The 23,926-nt window shown below is 40.0% G+C and overlaps 1 protein-coding gene across 5 annotated transcripts in view; it reads right to left on the reverse strand.

The window, feature by feature from the left end:
• LOC131681821 (uncharacterized) overlaps positions 1-23,926 on the reverse strand; it is a 576,008-nt gene that overhangs the window by 47,248 nt on the left and 504,834 nt on the right. For all 5 annotated transcript variants that reach the window (XM_058962877.1, XM_058962876.1, XM_058962875.1 and 2 more), the window contains one exon: positions 7,014-7,136. In XM_058962877.1, the coding sequence (XP_058818860.1) occupies positions 7,014-7,136 (123 nt within the window). The remainder of the gene's footprint in view (positions 1-7,013; positions 7,137-23,926) is intronic.

Here is a 23,926-nt window from a genome sequence, read left to right on the forward strand (position 1 = left end):
AAAACTATTTTGTGTTTAGTGGTAATCTTCCTTAAACAAATTTTAACTATTTTTGGAAATTTTAGCAACTAAAAAAATATTTTTGAGTAGCATGTTAGTAGCATTTTACTGTAGATGTGAATTGGTTTAGTGGAATAATTCGGAAGTTAAGCTTTTTTGGTAAAACACTTTGCCCGCCTAAAGGCGGTGTTGGGCACCTGGGCGAAAAAAAAATCATTCTTTTGTGATTACTTATCGTACCGAAACTAGCTTTATGTGCAATTTTAGCCGAAAAGAAGCATGTTTTAAAATCTTTGGGTGAATGCTGCTGTTCGAATATGGATGTTCTTATCATTTAATTATATTTAGGGGAGTCTGGGGTAAGTTGGCGAAATCTTTTTTTCTCCTTTTGTATTAGACATAGGGCGCTGTTTATAGTCCTGCACTTCAAGTACTGTGTAATACATTCTCCCATGTACTTATGTTGCATTACATTCTGTTTCGTTCATGTTAAGCGTTAAGTTTTTGAGCATATTAGCGTGAAGAGCCCATTTTAGTCGTATTAGGGAGGTTGCCTCACCATTTCATTAATTACTCGGAATATAATTGATGCAATGCGTACACACAGAAAAAAATGTTGGTAAAAATAAGAGTTTTTCACTCTTAGCAAAAAACAACCAACGCATACTCTTAGTTTAAAAATAAAACTTTTGTTTTGAGTACTATTCTTCATTTGCTTAAAAGGAAAACTTTTACTTTGATTGTTATTCTTGATTAATTTAAAAGTTTTACTTTCAACCTAATAGTTGGCGTTGGTTGCTTTTTGCTGAGAGCGGAACACTCTTACTTTTACCAATATTTTTTTTTCTGTGTGTATGCATTGGCACCAGTATCTTTGCTTTCTAATGCGTTGAAGAAAGATGGCTAACGCTGCTCTAACCACCGGCTTCACATGGTTAGGGCGAAAATAGGCTCATTACCCTAGGTGAAGTTTTTAAATTTCAGCATTTTTGTTATTTAGAGCTAGTTCAAAGCTATTCCACGAATGACTAGATTTTTCGATATCGCGCGAAAAGAACTTTCAGAGGCCGTATATACAATGTAAGTAACCACAAACAAAATTTGTTCTTTTTTGTTTGATTAGTTCGGAATTTCACCTGAAGAATCTCGAAAATTTTCTTTTACACGATCTTCTTAAATTAAAAAATAAAACATGATAAGTCAAACCATCGCCAGCAGACACTGGTCTCCCCTACTATAAATTAGAAGTCAATAATTAAACAACCAAAGCACTAGAGAAATACTCCTTAGCTTGGGTAATTTGCGTTCTGATGGAGTCCAAAATATAAACCATCTGAATTCGCTTGTTGAAGAAACTAGAAGAAAAATAAATTTTGTTTTTTATTCGTCAAGGTGCCCAACACCGCCTCTAGGCGGCCTACTTATTTTAAGGCTTTAATGAAAAATCCATTGCTTACATGAATTATCAACATTATTTTCGTTTTTCTCATCACGAAACCCACATACAAAAGTTTTTTCAAGCCAAACAAAAATTTGGGCACTAGAGGGTTAAGCAAATACTCTTTGTCAAGGAAGAAAGGTGGTTTCTTACATTCTCAACTATGTTCGAGTGGTGAGAATGCGGGGGACAAACCTATTATTTCCTTCGTAACCCAGCAACCTGGATCTGCCTATTCTCAGGCCACGCTGTGTACTTATGACGATCTGTCTCCCATGTGCCAATAAATAATATAAACAATCTGCACTCTATGGAAAATCTTTCGCAGACGTATCCAAGATAAAAACGTCTATTAAAACAAAAATAAATTCAGAAGCTCCACAAATATTTTTGTTCAACCAGTACTATTTATTAAACCGTCAGTGAATGCTTAAGAGCAATCATAAATTTTTTTTTGCGGTACTGAAAGTGTTAGTCTATTCAAACAATTTCTATCCAATAAGGCCAATGCAATTTTTTTCAAAACGCTCTGTTACAGCACATTTTTTTCTAAAAATAGAGTGAGGCAACCAAAATATAAAGATTTTATCCGAGTAGAGCATTTTCTGATAGTGGTTCTATCTATTTGTAAAATCCAAAGTTAAGCTTGAAAGTTCGCTACGCGCTTAGTATGAACATTAAAGAATACTTTTTAAGTATTATCCGAACGTTTAATTGCTTGGATAGTTGCGTTACGTCGTGGCGGCATATGGACCGACTTTGCACAAAAAACATGAAAATCCGCCAAAGATGACCCTGTTTGATAGAAATGTACAGAAACAGGATTATAACATTTTACCTATGGACCTTCGGAAAACATTCTGAAATAAGTCCAAAGGTGCTTCACAAATGTAAAGTTTTCGTCAATGGATGCTTATCAATCATTGACATTTTTTCCAATTGCGTATTTCACATACATTAGCCTGACGAACGTACGATTCTGTGCATATTGAAATTTTTTGAGCTGTGGTGGAAACGAAAGCTTTGGTTTATCGCTTGTGCTTGAAGACTTGCAGATTTACATGACAGTCGTTTGACTCTGTTCCGCGCTCATCTTCAAAATGGAGGCTCATTCGATCTTGAGATATAGCAAACTGAGAAAATAGCACGTTCGCTGGCGCTACCTAGGGACAGAATTTAAAACTATATGGTCTTCCATATGGTTTCATCGCGAAAGGCTCGAGCGTTTGCACGTTAACGTATTCGATCGCGCGTACGTTTGTATGACGCGGGTGATACCGTATACTTACCGTCGTGTGTATAAATTCTATTTTATAATCGTGTGCCGTTGCATACTCGCGTGTGTTCTTGGATGATCGTGCACGGGCCGTGAATCGGATACTTAATTTTCAGTGTACGGTTCAAGTGCTAACTTAATTTTGTTTCGCACATTGTTTTACTCATGATTTTTTTGTAGTTTATTTGGGGTATCGCTTGTTTATTAAATTTCTAGTCCTTCCAGCTATTTACCTTCCGGCTGAGGTCTTCTACGCCGCCAGCATCTGCACACATTAGAGCCATTTAGCTCCGAACACCAAACATGGCAGCGGTAAACTTCCGTGAGCCATTTGATTCCCGTTTCTGTGAGCCATTTAATTCCTATTTTCGCGAGCTTTTAGTTTTATCTTCCATCTCAATGAACCATTTATTCATCGGTGGTGGAATTTCTCCCTTCTGCGTGAGTCATTCAGCTCCTAGCTTTTTCGCAATCTACTCCTATATCCTATTCAACGGGCTAACCAGTAGTTGGCGAGTTCGGTTCGATGCGTAGTTTCAGGTTCGCTGAAGATTCGACGACCCACCGCTGGCGCTTCACTGGACCTACTCGATCTAGTACTTGGCGGTGGAAATACCTCACGGGCTTTGGTCCGGCGATTTGAGATGGTTCATGGTGCCCGGTACATTGGCGCCTCTACCAAAGCTGTGGTTGCTCTTGTCGTCTTCCTCTTAGCATAATCGACGTGACTTTAAAAGTTCGAGTAGATGATATATTCTACGACTGCGATTTTCGCCTGCTGCTGTCTTTCGGCTGCTAATCAACACATCCTCTGTTTTATGATGGTCTCCGAGTGCCTCCATCTCTTCTAGTAATTCCCCGACTGCATGGAACACCACATCATCCGCGGAACCAACAATCGTTACACATCTGAGAAGGTTCACCTTCAATACTCCAGCGTATACCGTGTTCCACAGCACATACAGCGTTTGTTCTGAATGGTAGGAAGTGTAATTTTATGTCATTGCGCATGTAAAGTATGTTTCATGTAAAATTAAATGGAACACAGTAATGTTCCGTCATTTCGTAAATTACGATTTGTTGAATTGTGTCATGTTTGCAATTACGTCAACGATAATATTCAGATTTTTTTGGTGTGCAGGTCCTTCTTCACTTTCACGACTTTCGCCATCTCGATCAGTTGTTTGTTGGTAATTTGAGCATGTTCTTCATAATCGTCTTCCTCACTGTACGGTGAAAGTTGGTTCATGCTGCGGGAGACACCTTTCGATGATGATCTTCATCTACTCTCACACCTTTCAGATGGTGCATGTGGGCCATTTATCTGTGCCATGGCAACTCTCGGCGACTCCGCGAGAATTCACGTTGGCTTTGTGGCAAAGCTCCTCAATGCAGCCTTGCTTGCTCAGCTTGACTGCTTTGCTGAGAGCGGTTCTTGCAGCTGATTTCCCTCTTTTTTACGGGCACTCTGACTTCTTCTTTAAGCTCGGAGACAACTTATACGTAGATCGGTAATCGTCGTATGGCTGCAGTATACTGACGTTAACTCGTTCGAATTTAGATTAGGGAGGATCCCCTCAAAATTAAGTCTTCGGCGGACACGTCCTTGTGAAATATCGGTGTTTTCCACCTTCACTCGTTTATGTGTTATTCAAACTGTGTCCTGTTACCAATTCCGTATCAGATAGCTTGATGGTCGCTGTGTGTATCTCCTCACACACTTTTCAGTTCATATTGCCTGGTACTCCAAGGCTACAAAAATTGACATCGATAATGGATTCCCGGCTCACCCTGCCATAAGTGCTGATTGTACCATTGTTTGTAAGATCTACATTTAGTTTTACTAGAGCCTTTTTCATCGCTGAAGGCCAGTCAAAGCCCCTTTGACCATCCCGACAATTCCGTAAATAACTGGTTCTTGGAATATTACAGAATTAAATTATTTTCGGCTCCTCGTAAAAGGTTAATTCGATTTTCACAAACTTAGTCTCAAATGGAAGGTTTTGTATCCTCAAAGTCTTGTTTGATGTTAGAATGGATCAACGGCTTCATTCGGACGTCGAATCCACCTGAGAACGGTCAAAACAAAACAAAAATCGGGTATGTCTCATGGTATGGCAAATTACGAATCAAATCCCGAATGGTTTTTGACGATAAAAGAAAATGGGCTATCAGACAATGCATAATATAATAATAAGGCAATTTCCGAAACTACCATAATAGTGTTCAACGACAAAAACAAAATTATATGAAAGCTTGTTTTATAAAACGAGACCATTTATTTTATTTTGGTTATCACTTAAAATTAAAAATTATCACCTGATGTTTTCAGTGTTTTTGAAGAGGTGGGGGGAAGGCGACAATTTCTTTTAAAATATTTGTAAAGACCTAATGCAGCATCGCCTTTCACCCCTTTTTGAAAATAGTTATTATTTCCAAGTATTTTAAATCAGAATTTCGCAGATACAGTAGATTACTATTAGAAAGCAACTAACCATTTATTTTATATTTTTCCAAAACCCTCCGGAAGTCGCGCAAATGGCTGGTGCCTGTAGACGTTTTCGCTAGATTTTCAAAGCAGCGTGCACTCAGTGCACTAGCGCGACTGCCGGAAGTATAAACATGAATGCGTAATGCATTTTCAACCAAATTGCACTGCACTATCAATTTTCCACAAATTTTCAACTTCCAGTGTATAGAGATTTCTCTAACCTGAAAAAGAGGCAAGTGTCCCTAAGGTTAAAACCAAGGTTAAAACCTCAATAATGAAAAAAACCGAAGGTTGCTTCGTTACAGTAAACCGCAAACTAAAGAAACAAATCAAATTTTTCAACAATGTCGAAGCCACTCAGCAGTGACTGTAGTATGGATGAAAGCGACAACGTAGGAAGCGGATCGAATGACCCTTAAGGAGCCTCAGGTTACACTGAATCCGGAAATGAATCTCCGCACGCACGTAGATGGACACGCAAACATATGTTTGTTTTATTATTTTTCTGTTTTAAATAAACAATGGACACACGGCTCCTTTAAGTACACGCATTGAAACATGTCAAATAAACGAATTGGAGGAAAAAAGTTCAGCATGACCGGTTTTATTGACACCCTTTAGGTCGGTGATTTTTCTTAAACATTCGTTACGTAGGTTATAAATGATTTAATTGGCATATGCGTCAAATTTAACGAAAAATGAATGTTTTAAATGTGCTTGGTTTTCTAGCCAGCATGCTAATTTCAACTCACCGAGCAGAAGAAAATAACTGCGGAATACTAAATTTAGGTATCAATACCAACGACTGTTTACCACAATATGGTATTAATGAGCTCTACATAAGAGGTAAAATACCAAAAAAATAACAAAGATATGTTCTACAAATAACTATTTGTTACTATGTTTTAATTGCCGCAAGGTTCTACTGTATCGATTTTGTTGGCTATTTTCGGCAAATTTGAGACTAAGAGAAACGAAAGCAATGAAATTGAAAGACGGATAGGTATTCTAGAGCGAATCAGTTATAAACTTAGAACGGAAAACTAGAACTAGGCAGGCTCATATGGGCATGATCGAAAGGAAATGTGAAGAATTCTTTGCCTTATGCAGAGTAGGAGTTGGGCGTTGCACCCAAGTCTACCGCATGGTCTATGGTAGAACATAACTCATCATCATGTTTTACCGCCGACGCCGGCAAAAAGTTATGATGAGTTATGTTCTACCATAGACCATGCGGTAGACTTGGGTGCAACGCCCAACTCCTACTCTGCATAAGGCAAAGAATTCTTCACATTTCCTTTCGATCATGCCCATATGAGCCTGCCTAGTTCTAGTTTTCCGTTCTAAGTTTATAACTGATTCGCTCTAGAATACCTATCCGTCTTTCAATTTCATTGCTTTCGTTTCTCTTAGTCTCAAATTTGCCGAAAATAGCCAACAAAATCGATACAGCAAATAACTATTTGATAATAAAACGAGTTATTATAATACCTGAATAATAATAAAACATGTTTCCATCTTCCAGTAACAAAATTCAATCTATGAAGGTATTCAATAAGGTATTGATTTGGTATTTGAAAAAATACTGGAATACATAAATAATACTAAAATAAAGTATTATACCTCATTGAGGTATTAAGCAGGTATTGAAAAATGTTTCTTCAATACCTGCTTAATACCTCAATGAGGTATAATAATCAATCGATACCAAGTTTTGATATGAATACCAAAAATAGTATGCTCGGATTATTGCCCAGTTATTTTCTCCTGGTCGGGACGCCATATATTAAAGGGATATCTTTACTTACCTTCAGCTTCCCTTTGATGAAGTGACTGTGAGAAACCATTACATTGATCCCGAGTATCGACGTTTCCAGTCCTGTGCTGGCATCCCGAATGGGTCTGTATTGTCTGGTTTGCTGCTGAAGTACCTAAGAGAATAATTTGTTTTGATTAAATGATTGCAAATTCAGATTCAGATTCGTTTTGTAATGGAAATACAATAAATGAACTTTCAAACAAATAGCGCATGTATATTTTTGGAAATGTATTAAGCTTAGGCTTAGTCCTAGTATTATGACTGTTCTATTGCAGAATAATATTACAGCAGCTAAATCATTATCCCACAAAATTGAACATGTAGACGCATCAATGTTTGACTTATATAATATTTCAAATACTAAGAAAATATATGAAAACTTTTCGTCAGTTTTTTTACCGCCACATTTACCGGCAGTTTTGGAAGCTTGGTTAGTTGGACCATTTCCGGTGAATTCCCGGTGGCGGAACACAGAGTACTATTCGGTGAATTCTAGCTCAGGGTTCTCGGAACGATTTGTTCCTGTCACTACCGTCTGTCCCTCTCTCTATATCAGAGAGCGTCGACCCTCTCCTCTTATTGCTGTCCCGAGTCCTGAATTCCCCACAGGTGCAGATGCATCTATGCAAACCACCAGGGCTCCGCTAGCGAATGACGGATCTCAATAGTGGCATGTCTGTAATAATATACGTACATGGAACTATTGAGAACCAGAGCTACAGGTCCCAAGCCCTGGTAAAGGAGGATGGTTGTGATGATCCGGGCCGAGATCACCACGTAAAGCAAGGTAGGGCATAACCCCAATTCCAAGGCGTGAAGCGACCCGTGCCGAGGGATGAGTGATCGAGGGGGTGAAAAAGATGCTCGATCGTTAACGGAGCCTGTGGGGTACCTGGGCAACCCCCACAGTAAGCGTCCCTTACCACGTTAATGCGGAGCTCTGGCATGGCGGACATTTATTCTCGCGCTACTCGTGGGATCAAACATGGAGTCAACGAAAAACAAAAACAAAGGGAGGTGCCAAACCCCTTTGCTAAAGGTGGTTTGGCGAGGTCTCCCCCCCCCCCCCCCCCCGTGGGGAGAGTAGTGGAGCGACGAGTGCTGCATCTGATAGCACCAGTGACTCCCCCGTAATGGTAGGAAATAGCCCTACCAACGCACTGGACGGGCCACTATCCGCGATGCGCAAAGTGGTGGAGCAGCTCGATTCAATAATCGAGTACACTAGCGCAAAGCAAAACATAAGCAAGGAGTTAAAACAGAGTCTCCTGGAACTTCGGAAAACTGTTCGTGTCGCAAGACAGAAACAGCAGGCTTATGCCAAAAGGGTGGAATGTCGGGAGAAGTCCGACAGAGAAACCCAGACAGTGGCCTCCAAGAGGGAGGGAAGAGAGAAGGTCGATACAGGCACTCAGACAGTGGCCTTCACCTTCTATGGAGCAGCCACGTCGCTCGAAGCGGCGGCCGAGTTCCCCTCGAAGGGAAAAGGCAAGGGCAAGGGCAATCGTAAGACGGCGTCGAATGCGAAGCGCCCTAGGAAGTCGCCAGGCGAGGGTGCAAAAACCGACACCACACGGCGTGCAACCGTTAAGGCCAAACGCCGTCTGTCCGAGGTAAGCGAGGGCGAGAGTGACCTCGCTGAGCAGAGCGTTGGTACCAGCAACCCGGGGCGACCGGGGCAGGGGGGCCCAACCCCTGGACACTGGTTACCAAGAAGAAGCCGGCACCGGAGGTACCGCGGCCCGCGAAGAAGGCCAAGGACAGAGGCGAGGCCTTGTGGTTAAAAACCGACAAGGACAAATACGCCGATGTCCTAGTCGATGAAGGCGGCCGAAAGCCTTTCGGCCCTTGGGCAAGATGTGCGTAGCGTGAGACGCACCAACATAGGAGAAATGCTTCTGGTGCTGAAGCGAGGCGCACAATCTAGTGCGGTATACAAGGCCTTGGCGCAAGAGGTCCTTGGTGAAGGCGCCCAAGCCAGGTCGCTAGGGGCGGAAATGACTCTCCAGTGCAAGCATCTGGACGAGTTCACGACCGCAGAAGATGTCGTCGTAGCCGTTAAGGAACAATGCGACGTCACAATCGAGCGGGCCTCTGTGCGATTTAGAGATGGACCCTCTGGCACCCAAGTAGCCTACCTCAGGCTACTGAAGGCGGATGCCAAAAAGGTAACCGAGAAAGGGAAGCTGATGATCGGCTAGTCGGTATGCCCTATTAGCATACCCCAGCCGCCATCAGTGGATAGGTGCTATCGGTGCCTTGAGTCCGGCCACAAAGCCTACGAGTGCAAGAACATAGACAGGAGCAAACTATGTCGTCGCTGCGGCGAGGAGGGGCATAAGGAGCGGGGCTGCACTAAGACGTACAAGTGCCTTATCTGCACCGCTAAAAAGCAAGCCCATAAACATGCTATGGGCGGTCCTTCGTGTCCCTTCGATGAGGCAAATAAGAAGAAGCCGTGAACAAACACAGCTAAATCTTAACCATTGTGCAGCAGCCCAACAGCTGCTGTAGCAGTCGGTCTCGGAGTCGAGGACAGATGTCGCCCTCTTATCAGACCCGTACCGCATCCCTGACGGCAACGGCAATTGGGTGTCGGACGGGTCTGGAATGGTGGCAATCTGTACAACGGGACGGTTCCCGGTTCAAGAGGTAATACACTCCTCCGTCGAGGGTGTTGCGATTGCCAAGATCAATGGTGTGTTCTATTGCAGCTGCTACGCTCCACCAAGGTGGCCAATAGAACAGTTCAACCAGATGATCGACAGGCTCTCGTCGGACCTAGTGGGCCGGAAACCGGTAGTCATAGCGGGAGACTTTAACGCTTGGGCAGTGGAGTGGGGCAGCCGCTGTACAAATAGCAGGGGTGAAGCGCTAATGGAGGCGCTTGCGTAACTCGATACTGTGCTAGCTAATAATGGCTCCGCTAGTACATTCCGTAGAAACGGGGTGGAGGCGTGGATTGACGTAACATTTGCCAGCCCGAGTCTGGCTCCAGGCATGGAATGGAGGGTAGACGAAGGCAATCCGCTTTAGGATCAACTATGGTGTGCAGCATCCGAGGGCGGGAGATCCCTGTCAGGTACGCGGGTGGAAGTCCAATCACTTCGACAGCGAAGCTTTCACCGCGGCCCTGGGACTGGAGGCCAACACCGACAGTCTAAGCGGGGATGCGCTGGTAGACTTCCTATCACGCGCGTGCGACGCCACTATGCCGAGAAAAACACTGCCAAGAAACGGCAGATGCACGGTATACTGGTGGAGTGCCGAGATTGCAGCTCTACGGTCAGCCTGCCTCAGAGCTAGACGTAGGATGCAAAGAACTCGCACCGAGGATGCAAGAGAGAGCCGCCGTGAAGTGTTTTGAGCTGCGAAATTGGCGCTTAACAAGGCCATTAAAAGCAGCAAGAGAGCGTGTTTCGACAACCTGTGTGATAGTTCCAACGCGAATCCGTGGGGTGACGCCTACCGGATTGTGATGGCCAAGACCAAAGGGGGCTCCTCACCCCCAGAACGGTCTCCGGACCGGTTGGCAACGATTAACGAAGTACTCTTCCCGTCTCGAGCCACAAGCCCCTGGCCACCAGCACTACGAGACAGTGCGGGCACGGCTGAAGTTCCCTCCTGGGGTCAAGATCGTCGGCTTTGCCGACGACGTAACCTTGGAGGTCTACGGGAAGTCAATTCCTGAGGTAGAACTAACCGCAGAACACGCGATCAGCACGGTGGAGGAATGGATGAGCGCGAGAGGCCTGGAGCTCGCTCATCATAAAACGGAGGTAGTTATCGTCAATAACCGCAAGTCGGCACAACATGCAGTTATCCATGTGAGAGAAGTCGCGATCACTTCACGAAGTCTGAAGTCTCTCGGAGTCATTATAGACGACAAGCTGACCTTCGGCAGCCATGTCGACTATACATGCAAGAGAGCGTTGACTGCTGTTGCGGCTCTTTCGAGAATGATGTCCAACAGCTCAAAGGTGTGCGCCAGTAGACGTAGGTTACTGACAGGCGTTGCCGTATCTATCCTCAGGTACGGCGGCCCGTCATGGTCAAGAGCACTGAGGGTAACCAGTTACCTACAGAAACTGGAGAGTACCTACCGCGTGATGTGCCTCAGAGTGATATCTGCCTACCGCACGGTATCACACGATGCATCCTGCGTGATAGCGAGCATGATGCCAGTCGGGTTGGTCATTCGGGAAGATGAGGAGTGCTTCGAGCTACGTGGAAATAGGGGAGCCCGCGAGCGCACCAGGGTGACCTCGGTCGCCAGATGGCAGCGTGAGTGGGACAACTCCTCGAAAGGTAGGTGGACCCACCGGCTGATACCTAGCATATCGCGCTATGTGGGAAGACCCCATGGGGAAGTTCACTTCCACCTGACGCAATTCCTGTCAGGCCATGGCTGTTTCCGACAGTACCTCCACAGGTTCGGGCACGCGGAGGTCACAGTCTGCCCGGACTGCCCAGGTGTAGACGAAACTGCCGAACACATACTGTTCGTATGTCATCGGTTCGACGTCGAAAGAAGAGCAATGCTTGACGTCTGTGGCTGGAACACAACCCCTGATATCCTTATTCAGCGGATGTGTCAATCGGTGGAGAAGTGGAACGCAGTCTCGGCTGCTACCATCCAGATTGCCAGTAGGCTACAGGTAATCTGGCGAACCGAGCAACAGACGACGGGCACGGCTAACTAGTGATTGGTTAGCTGGAGCGAAAAAGGCCAAGCGCAAAAAAGAGAGTGAATGGTCTGTTCATGCCGAGGCAGGTTGGCGCAGCGAATGGCAACCGCGTAAGGGGTAAACCCAGCCACCCCGAAGCAAGACAGAAGAGTGAGTGTATAGGCGTATAAGTGGACTGCCTCATGCCAAGACGGGAGGGTCGTAGCGTAGTATGTTGGGACTTAGCTATCGATACCTCATGGCGTGGCAGAGGAGTGAAAGGGTGAGCATCCAAGTCAGTCTCACACGGCATATTAAGGGTGAGCACAAAAGTCAGCCTCACATGGTATGGGTGGGGCGAGCACAAAAGTAAGCCTAGCAAGGAATGAGTAAGGTGAGCACACAAGTCAGACTCGCAAGGAACGAAAAAGGTGAGCACAAAAGTCAGCCTCATGTGGAGTGTTTGAGAGTGAATCAAAGTGCGATTGAGAGAGCACCCAAGTAAGCCTCATACAGGACGTATGAACACGTGAGTGAGAGTGAATGAGTACATTTAGTACAGCCATCCCCCCAGAAGTAATACCGAGAGGTAGTTCCTGGGAGGAATGATGGCGGAGCCCAATGGAGTTTAGTCGGTATTAATGGCAGCGTCACCATTCGAGCCCGACTCGCCCCCAGTGCACCCCGTGTGGTAGATTGGACCCTACCAATAGCACGTGTACTGGGCTAGGACGTAAAGGTCTTCTCCATTGTAAAAAAAAACCTCCAGGGCTTACCAAAAGGGATCAACTGGGCTTATTCCGGTTCAAAGTTAAACCACTTAACGTAATTTAAATTATGAAGGACTTGACAGAAAGGTATTCAACCTAACCGAAATTACGAAGGATTATCCAAATAAGGTTCGCGTTGTTTTGTCTGAAACACGTTCGCTTGCGATCAACTTTTCCTGTTAGAGTGCCTCATATAGGTACCTACTCGGGACGTGGAGATTGATGGTGCAATAGTCAAAGTCGTAGATTTGATGAAGCATGGAGTTGGCTATTTCAAGAGCTCGTTGCTTTTGTCAGTTAAGATACATGGATTTGTTCGGTATCGTTCATAGATGGGATGAAAACTTTCTCTCCATCAGATTCTTTTCGAGTGGCTTCCGTTAACTGCCCAGTGGCGATAGTATACTTCGATGACAAATTCATCGACTGAGGTCAGTCCTCCTACAGTGGAATTGAAGTATCATTCATAATATTGATTCTTTCAAATATTTGATGCATCGCAAAAAATGTGATACGTTTTCTTTTTGTAAAACATGGCTTAATCTCAACTTCCAAAACGTTAACACCATTTGATTTGAGCGAGATACAGCCGACGGAGGAATACATTTGAGGATCAAAAAGTCTTAGACCTTCAATCGGAGCTCAGAAAACTGGACATCCTAGTGTAAGCTTGAAAGGGGAACAAAATTCAATCAATGGCCGCTGCGTTGAATGGATTATTTTGATTGTTTACCTCGTTTATCCGTTTGCTGCAGTGTAGTCTTTCAGGTATTTTGATTTAACTTCAGTTGCAAACTGATTTTGTTTCTATGCTATATTTAAGAGATTATCGAGCAAAAACGAACCAGACATGGAGAATGCAGTTTACTTTTGCTCGAAAATGTAAAAGGTGTACCTTCACCTTCATTTTGTTCACAAATAACAAATTAATGTTTGAGGAAGACGTTAAAACTGAATGTTGGTTTCAGTAACTTCATTCAGAGATAGGCAAATTAGTTTGGGATTACGCACCACTGCCTTCAATAGAATTCACCTTCCCACGTCTCCAGGTATTGAAGTCAGTGGCGTAGCCAGAAAGATGGGGTGGGAAGGGGGGATTATGAAAATAGTTTATTTTTTTAAAATGCTAAAATTTATTAAGAGTTTCATCAATTTTTAAAAATTCAGAAACATAAGTATTTTAACAGATACCATTCCAGTCTACAAAAAAGGAAAACCAATATGGAACAGTGTTCGAACCTCTATAGAGTATTATCTTGTACAACATGTCAAGGAAGTCAAAGAAAGTAAACTTCCAAAGTGCGACAAATTTTCGAAAACTTTCTCAATAGTCAAGATCACATAATTTTGAAATCAACAACTTTGAATCATTCTCCTAGAAGTAATTGTGAAAAATTAACTCTTCAAAAATGATGAGTGACTTGGTGGCTTCAGTTAAGTTGTAATATTACTTTAAACAATTTTGTTGAGAATTTGAATGCAGAATATCGAGACATAAAACAATATTTAGGACAAAATTTTAAAGTCAGTTAACTGTTTTTGTAAGATTCAGATACTCATACTTTGAATGCAATGTGAATTTTATTGTTTGTAAACCGCAGAGGAGATTCCCCAAATACATTAATATCAGAATAAGTTGTTTAAAAGGTTTTCTTTTACAAATAGTCTACTATATTTCGATGCTCTGAAAATATAAAGTATTCATGTCATCAACAAAGTTGTTTGAAATAGCATTTTTGAAAACTTTGCTGAAGACATTAAGTCTTGAGCTAAATTTCTTGAAGAATAAATTCTCTATAATTACTTCTAGAAGGATTATCCTCCAAAATTATTTTATCAAAAGACCAGGCATGGGAAAATTCACTCATTCGTTTGATTGCATCTGATAGCCATTCATCCTTGGTTCAGCCGCACACAATCATCATAGTGAGCATGGAGCAACGAACCATGAGAGAATGCGATGAATCCTCTCTCCACCACCATGTTTGTGCACTCCGAACGGTCAGCGAACGCACTATGTAAGTGAGTGGTTAAAAAAATACTTGAAACGAACAGAACGTCAGCAAACAGGCAGGACTTCAATTCTGGATGAATCAAAATTCGCCCACTCATCGAATGCATTTGTTGACTCATTCAGAGGGTTCCTTGTATGGGACCATTCATAAATTACGTAACGCAAAAATTGCCCAAAATTGACTCCCCCCATGTAACAAATTGTCACAAATTTCTTTATCCCCCCCTCCCCTATTACGTAACAAAATCCTTGAAATTTTTTTTTTTCTTCGTTGAAAACATGTTACGTCACAATCTAGCTTACTCCCCCTCCCCCCTATGTCACAATATGTAACAACTTGTCGAACCCCCCCCCCCCCCCCTAAAAGCGTTACGTAATTTATGAATGGTCCCTATGTAATTCCAATAAGTATGAGGCGCTGTATATATCTTTACGCAGAGCTGTAGGAATTAGATTTTTCTTTAAACTTCTAGTTCGGCTCGGAAGCCTTTTGGTGATTATAAGCCGGGAAATTACATGAAAATATAGCACAGTTAAAATACTGTGTCTGTGACATATGACTTCTATAATAATCATTGCTTCATAGGCAAGGACTCGACGTCGCTTTTGGGAATGATTTGAGATAGTATCGTCGCATTCGGAAAGCGATAGAAATTGTTAAATTTAAAATTAATTCTTTTAAAAGGCTAACGCGATGTTTATATAAACAAATTCATTATACCGCTACGGAGCGTAATTTCCTCACCTTTCGTAGTAGCAATCGCACAGCTGTTTATTATAGTAAATTAAGAGTAAAAACGAAATTAAAGTTTGTTTTGCTTTTGTTAAGAATATATTGATTTGTAGACGGAGCTGGTCTAAATAAATTTAAGTGTTGGATACGTTGTACATAAAAACGTATTGACTCCAAAAATACGTCTGTTGAACTTTTTTTCATAACTAGTTCGTCGGGGTCGGGATAATGACGGATATCAATATTTTTGTAATTATCTTTGTTTTTGGAACGAGTTTGACGAGTGGGTTTTGAAATACCGTCATCGGTGATTACTTTACGCCAAAAATAGAACGTTTACTTACACTCAAGAACTACGATCACGCAACTTCAAATTTGAAACTGTTGGATGTTTTACATATGGCACAAGTACCTCCAAAGTCATTGAAAAGAACTTTTGGAAAATCAAGATTGAACGTGAAATTTAAAGAGCTAAAATTGGCGTAAAGTCAGCCCCACAAGGGGGCTACTTTACGCCAATTTTTTTTTCGCAAAATCATGTTAACTCCTTGATTTATTGTTATGGATTATGATCGTTATTTATGTGTGAAAGCAAATGAATGTACTGCTCGTAAAAATAAAAGGGTGTGTTCAAAAACTGCGTACTACGCATCCAATAACCTTCTTTTGGAGAGTCTTATCCTACAATGAAAAAAAGCATGCCGAGAAAAAAAGCTCTACATGATATTGATGATATTGAGCCTTAAGAATTAGACCACCTTGTTTTAGTATTTTTCTAAAAGTAGTTTTAATTGTGTTACGGAGTGCAAAGGCTTTTCCAACAGAAACGTTTTAATGGTCAGGTCAGTTCATCCATCTTTTATGACATATCCATTTATAATATGACGAATTTCGCGCCAACTCGAACAAATGTTGGCAGCAACCTTTCAGATTTTAATGAAACTTTCTGTGCATGAGAAATTTATCACAAAAAGCCACTTTGCATACTTTGTTTTTCCAAAAATGATCTAGACAAGCTTTTGAGAGGGTCAAACTTTTTTAACCAATTTTTTTCAAATGACTATTGTCTAAAAATGATAAATCCTACAAAAAAAATGTTTTGGAGTTATTTTCGCAAAATTAGTCATTAGTTGGGCACTTTCAAGAAAAAAATTTATTTTAAACAAACTTTTCCTTGTCCAAACTGATTTTTTAGTGTATTTTTATCGAAAACTAAACCAATGAAAGTCATAATCATCTCAGAATCCAATGAAACTCAGTTTGTCAAAAGATATTGTCCAATTTAGCAATTAAGGGTGTTTATACGCGATTAAAGAGTTTTTAAACTATATGGGGTTGGTTCGATCGGTAGTTACCGAAGAAGCTGGTTTCATTCCAGTAAAGCACATTCAGAATTTAAGCTGGCTTGAGGTTTCTGTCAGAATTTCGAATCAAATAAAACAACCGATCGCGGCTCATTGCTTCATTTAAAACTAATTGTGGCTGGTTTGACTAGGATTTAATAGTATTTACAGGTATGTTCCGTTGAGATCATTTTAGATGTTTTGATGCATTTTTTTTTTCAAATTTACCCTTTGGTCGTTATATCACCTCGTGCACTATTTTTGAACTTTATAACCTTGAATGTCATTTGCGTCATGATATCCAAAGCCATTGTTTAATATTGTGGTTGTAGTTGAAAACTGGAAAATCCAACCAGACACAATCGTATTTTCTTTTGTTTTTAGCAATGGAACACACTACTCCCGACGTCGTGAATTAGCATTGAACAAAAGAGAAAAAAATTGTCCCTGATAAGATTTTCCAGTTTTCAACTATAACGATAATATTTTAACTGCACAAAAGATAGACAGATTAATGAATAGGGGAATCGGGGGCAAGTCCGACACCGTGGGTAAGCCCGACACCCCATAACTTTTCCCAGATATCAAATTTTAAATCATGCAATAAAAACAGGATATCATTGGTACGATTATTTTTAGTATTTCGAGACACATATATGCCTTATAGATTCATCCAACGTCACAAAATAAAATATGTGAAAGCAAAGTTGATGCGCACTTGGATGTTATTTTTAGTTGAAACATTCTAAGGTTTTGACAGCACAAAAGCTTTGAAAATTACCAGTATTTTGCCGCACATTCTAATCTATTCTGCCGGATTGTTGATCAACAGAGTTCCGAAAAATCATAACACGAAGCGGATTGCTCACTACAAAAGAGTATGTGACTTCTAAGTGAATGAATCTTAGTAACAGGGGATATATTCTTCTTGCAGAACGGATCTTACGTTTTAGAATGGCTTCACAAGCGGTAATAAAGCTAGAAAAGATTAATGCGGAAAACCAAGTGTTGAACATTATTTATTCACACCACACATTCGTATGCTTTTCCTCTTGCTACGCGATGATATTCCAGAAAGCATGCATTTGCATCACACATACTCATATACATATAATTACACTTTATCACACATACACAACACATTTTTAATGAAAAAATTGGACAAAAAGAAAGCTAACAAGGGTGTCGCTCTTGCCACTTCGGGGTTTCGGTCTTACCCGCAGCGTTTTTAAAATGTTATTTTTCTCCTTTTGGCAACCGATAATTTTTAATGAATCCAATTTTTTGAAACACTGAGAAAATTATATCTTGTTAAGAACCATCTAAACAAGGATTATGCACAGAATATACAATTTTTGGAGCTTCGTGGTATTTTAGAAAATTGATTGCGCTTAGGGTGTCGGACTTGCCCCCGGTTCCCCTACTGAAATAGTAAAAAGTACTTCAACATGATACAGAAGAAATAAAGTCAGTAACTTATAGGTTAAGCTAGCCGTTAAACGATAAGCTTGCGTATGTAAAACTTGAAAATCTTGCATCTTGAGCTCTTTTACCTTTGCACTTCTACCCATATATTACCTCTACAAAGGATAGAGAACCGATTGAACGATTCAATGATTGGATATGATGATTGAATCAAGATTAGACTCATCGAGTGGCTCGCAAACCAAAACAATAATACACTCAGGTTTTTTTTACGCGGGGGATACGAGCCGCGTAAATGAAAACCGCGTAAATTTCAAAATCCGCGTAAATGAAAACCGCGTAAATTTCAAAATCCGCGTAAATGAAGACCACTTAAATTTAAGAATCCGCGATAAAGGGGACCTCATTGATGTATACCGCGTAAATTCCAAAATCCGCGTAAATGAAAACCGCGTAAATTTCAAAAACCGCGTAAATGAAAACCGCGTAAATTTCAAAATCCGCGTAAATGAAAACCGCGTAAATTTCAAAATCCGCGTAAATGAAAACCGCGTAAATTTCAAAATCCGCGTAAAAAAAAACCGCGTAAAAAAATACCGCGCAAAAAAAAACCGCGTAAAAAAAACTTGAGTGTATTCCAATCTGTTTCACTCACATCCAAACATCATTCTTAGAAAATATTGAGAGAATGAGAGGCTCTCCGACTTAGAACGAACGGGAGTCAATTGAGTGCCGCACAGCTGCTATCGCTAATGAGCTTTGCGACAAGCTCAGTGTATACTTCCTGGCGTTTACTTCGTGAGACAAACACAACGGTTGGTAGCATGAGATGTATCAGAAGATGAATACAGATGAATGAATTTCGAATGTATTTTTCCCATACCTGCAAAAGACTGCAAAATTCTTCAATAATACTTAACATCGAAATTTGACAGTTCCGAATGAAAGTGATGTTGACCGTAAAAAAGTTATCGAGAATTTATTTTACCTTTCTTCGTTATCCAAGCTCACAACAAGACAACGAGTCCTCGTACCTAGTACACAAAATGTCATTACACCATTGGATTCAGCAATCAAATATACACCAGTAACAGCTTGAAATATTGAAACATTCACCGAAAAGTACAAGCTGCATTAGCTGCTTACTGAAGATCGCTCTAAGGTGGTAACTGTTTGCGGTAGTAATAAGCCTCCAATTTTGATTTAAACGCAAGGACAATTTTAAAAACAGAATTTAAATGATAAGTATAGCTCATTAAACCAAATTTTCTCAATTCTGTAATTTTAAAGGAATTTTTGAATTCTAGTGAACATAGTCAATTTGGCACCACTTGCTTCTGCTCTACTCAACCTGCTCAAACACATTGCATAACGTAGGGCTGATTTGTGCTCTCATTCAGCCCTTCGTTATGTAAATTTGCGATATTGGGACAGATCGGCTAATCGCAGTGTTTCATAAAGCTTGGTTGTTCCTTTCGATTGGAAAAGACCGCGTGGAATTTCTGGTAAATGCGCTAATAGGGTAAAGTGCCTATTTTCACCATACTAAGCAGAGTGCCTCACTAATTCATTAATTTCTCGGCCTACAATCAATGGAATGCGAAAAAATTAACATAAACAGCTTTGCTTCGTTGTTAAGAACCAATATAATAACACAAATGCGCTGAAAACAGTGAAATTCTCGTGTTTGAGCGCAACGAAAACTCGAATCGAGTGCCCCTATTGTTGCGCTACCATTTGACTCAATGCGTTGAAAAAAGATGACAGACACTGCTCTAACCAACGGTTTCAAATGTGTTGGGTGAAACCGTTGGTTAGAGCAGAATATAGATAATAGAAACATGGCGAAAATTGGCTCAGCACCCTATATTGAGTTTTTTTTAACTCCTATCATGTTTAGCGGCTATTCATATAATTGATAATTCAACAGCACATCAATGCTCATAAAAACCGATCCTGCTCTGTTAGAGACAAACTATAAATGTCATTTTTCATCATCTTCCATCTACTTTCCGAAATGTTGTTCTTGTTCTTAATCATATTGAGTTTTTGTCTCTACACTACGCAACCTAAAAAAATACATTTTCACCAAATGTTTTTAATGAACAAGTTTATATTTCATAGACAATCAACCTATTTAAACTTAGCTTCCCATTCGAAACATTGTCTCTAATCCATATTTTGGAACATTCCTCAAAAAAAAGCTTGTAATAATTCAAGCAATTATTTTATTGTATATTGATGTAATTTGACAATTATTTAATCTCGACTAAGAAATAAGTTACATGATTCCCTTCTTATAATTTTCCAAAAGTTCTCATGTGATTAAAACAATATGCTCTCAATGTAACGATCAGACAAAAAATATTTTGTACAATATTTAATTACACTAGTCAGCATCAAAAAATTTTGGTTGCGGAGGGGGACGGTTTACCCCCAACCCCCCACCAATCTCTGGCTACACCACTGCACAGTGGCACGACTTAGAACAAAAGATGGACTAAAGTCCAAACTTTGCCGAATCGGTTTAAATAGGACGGTTTTATGTAATTTTGGTGCGCTGAATTCATTTTCGATATTAAAACATTTAAAAAATAAACATTTACTATTCGTTAGGGTGTCTCAAAAATATATTCTTTTCGAAATCGTTCTTAAAATATGTGTATATTAATTTTCGTGTGCTAAGTCGTTTTTGATATTAACACTTGTTAAAAAATTCATTATACATTAGGGTGGCTCAAAACTAATTATTTTGTAATGAAGGTTCAAAACTTTTTTTAAAGAAATTATTGTGCGCTGAATTTCTATTTTGGTTAAAAAGATAGAAATTAACTACTTATTAGAGTAGCTCAAAAGTAAGCTTTTTGTGTTTTATAATGATTTTTTTCTATAGTAATTTTGGAATTTATTTTCCATATTGAAACGAATTAATCGACATTTCATTATGGGACTTCAGAAATGATTATTTTGTTTTTACGTACCAAATGAAACACATTTTCTTTCATTTCGAAAACAAATATTTTGAGCGTCTTAGTGAAATGTTTAATTACATTCACTAATCAACAAGATGGTTAGCGATATTTTTTCACTGGTGTGTTTTAAGTTACTTAGAATGCTTATTTTATATTTTTACCATTTTTTTGTTAACCATTTTTGTAAACGACCTATTGAGTCAATTTGTCAACAGTTGTTACGGCATTTAATTAGCAAGGGACTGCAAGGTGAAGTATATTTTTCAATATTTAGAGCCATAGTATTCAAGGGAGAGCAAGGAGTTGAAGGGAGAAAGTTTAGAAAAGCGTGGAAGGATATATATGCAAGCTTAGAGCTCACCGGCGACTTAACTTTTTGTCTGCTACCGTAGGAGTCAGGGTCTTTTGGCATTAGAAATGCGAATCACCTGAGTCTACGGCATGTCCGAACAAGCGTAAAGTAACTTGTTACTTCATTCTGTCGTAACCGACGCTAAATATTGAAAAATATACTTCACCTTCCAGTCCCATGCTAATTAAATGCTGTAACAACTGCTTATTTTATATCTTAAATAAAAAGAAATCCAAAACCCTTTTTTCGCGTATGTGGTTCAAATGTGGTTAAAAATGGTCTTATTTTATTTGTATAATATCACATACCCTTAAGCTATATCAGTGCTATTCAAATTCGGATCAAAATAGTCTCACCAATTGACTAGAACTTAACTGTGTTCACTCAATTTGACAGTTATTGCGTAAGTTAGCAAGAAATAGTTCCTGAAACATTTTATAACATATTTCAGTTGCTTGAATATATTTACTGAATTTTAAACATTCTTAACACCTTTCCCATCTAAAAAACCATACTTCCCACTCGGCTCCTTACTCTTGATCACTAGTAAAACCCTTGTGGATCATGCTCTGAATGCAATTTGAAAGTTGTGTATGTATTCGTGTCATTATTCTAGCTAAAAAGTGATTATTCAAATTCAATATCAGTAATAACCATGCGTCTCCATTCAGAGTTTTTTTTAAATTTTGACTGCTTATCGCAAGTTTTCGCAAAATTAGCATGGACTAATTTTAAAGAGAAAATTAAAAATTAAAAATTAAAATTGAGTACAGTGTGATCGCGGGCATTCACGGGCGTCGTTGTTATTATCGCAATAGAAGTTCGAATTCAAAAAAAAAATCATGACAAACAGTTATTTAAACACTAACTAAACCAACTAGTGACTTATTTTTGGCGATTTTACGATGCAATTTCATCACGCGGATAATTTTGGTGAAGTAATGCTATGCATAAAATCAACCGTGTCTTTGAAAAATGAAAATAACCGTATGTAGTTCCTATGGTCAAATAATGCAAAAAAACACTTGAGTTATGCCCTTCAAAAAGCTGTCAAAAATTCATTTCACGTTCAAATCACTTAAATTCTCGCGAAAATGTCTGTGATGGCTCAGCTGATACGAAAAAAAATACTAGTGAGAATATCGCATAACCTTCATATATGGACTTAAGTCCGGACTCGTCCCACTGTGCACTGGTTGAAGCCGTCGGTTGTCAAATGAAAATCAAAGCGAAAGACCTTTTTAATTGCTCCTTTATAAATCCCTCCAAGAGCTAAAGTTGAGCAACGACAACTGTTCTATATTTTGGACCACCTTCCGGCTGCTTCCTAGATTTCAGAAGATTTGAACGACCACGGAGCTGCATGGGGGTCGTTTTTTAATAATAATAAAGCAACTCTGATATATAACTTTTACGATTACTTCAATATGACAGTTTTTACAACGGTGATATGACACGGATTCCTAAGCCACCAGCGCCTGCAAGTGCACTACACTCATCTCTTTGCTGATCCTGCGAAAATATGTTTGTACTTGCTCAATGGGTTTCTTGAGCAGAACATTTTTCTACCTGACTGTGAAAGTAATTTCTATCCATAAACCGGGAAAACCAGCCTCCGATCACAATTCATATCGGCCGATTACATTGCTTCCCTTTATCTGGAAATTGATGGTGAAAATAATCTTGTGACACCTAGATAATTGGGTTTAGGTAAACGGTTTGTTATCAGATATTTAAACTGAAGCAGGGCAATGGTCCTGCTTCAGTTTATGTCACAGAATTAGCTACACTTCAGTATAGGGGAACTGGGGGTAAGCTTGGTTGTTCCTTTCGATTGGAAAAGACCGCGTGGAATTTCTGGTAAATGCGCTAATAGGGTAAAGTGCCTATTTTCACCATACTAAGCAGAGTGCCTCACTAATTCATTAATTTCTCGGCCTACAATCAATGGAATGCGAAAAAATTAACATAAACAGCTTTGCTTCGTTGTTAAGAACCAATATAATAACACAAATGCGCTGAAAACAGTGAAATTCTCGTGTTTGAGCGCAACGAAAACTCGAATCGAGTGCCCCTATTGTTGCGCTACCATTTGACTCAATGCGTTGAAAAAAGATGACAGACACTGCTCTAACCAACGGTTTCAAATGTGTTGGGTGAAACCGTTGGTTAGAGCAGAATATAGATAATAGAAACATGGCGAAAATTGGCTCAGCACCCTATATTGAGTTTTTTTTAACTCCTATCATGTTTAGCGGCTATTCATATAATTGATAATTCAACAGCACATCAATGCTCATAAAAACCGATCCTGCTCTGTTAGAGACAAACTATAAATGTCATTTTTCATCATCTTCCATCTACTTTCCGAAATGTTGTTCTTGTTCTTAATCATATTGAGTTTTTGTCTCTACACTACGCAACCTAAAAAAATACATTTTCACCAAATGTTTTTAATGAACAAGTTTATATTTCATAGACAATCAACCTATTTAAACTTAGCTTCCCATTCGAAACATTGTCTCTAATCCATATTTTGGAACATTCCTCAAAAAAAAGCTTGTAATAATTCAAGCAATTATTTTATTGTATATTGATGTAATTTGACAATTATTTAATCTCGACT

The sequence above is a fragment of the Topomyia yanbarensis genome, chromosome 2, assembly GCF_030247195.1.
Source record: "Topomyia yanbarensis strain Yona2022 chromosome 2, ASM3024719v1, whole genome shotgun sequence".
Lineage (NCBI taxonomy): Eukaryota > Metazoa > Arthropoda > Insecta > Diptera > Culicidae > Topomyia > Topomyia yanbarensis.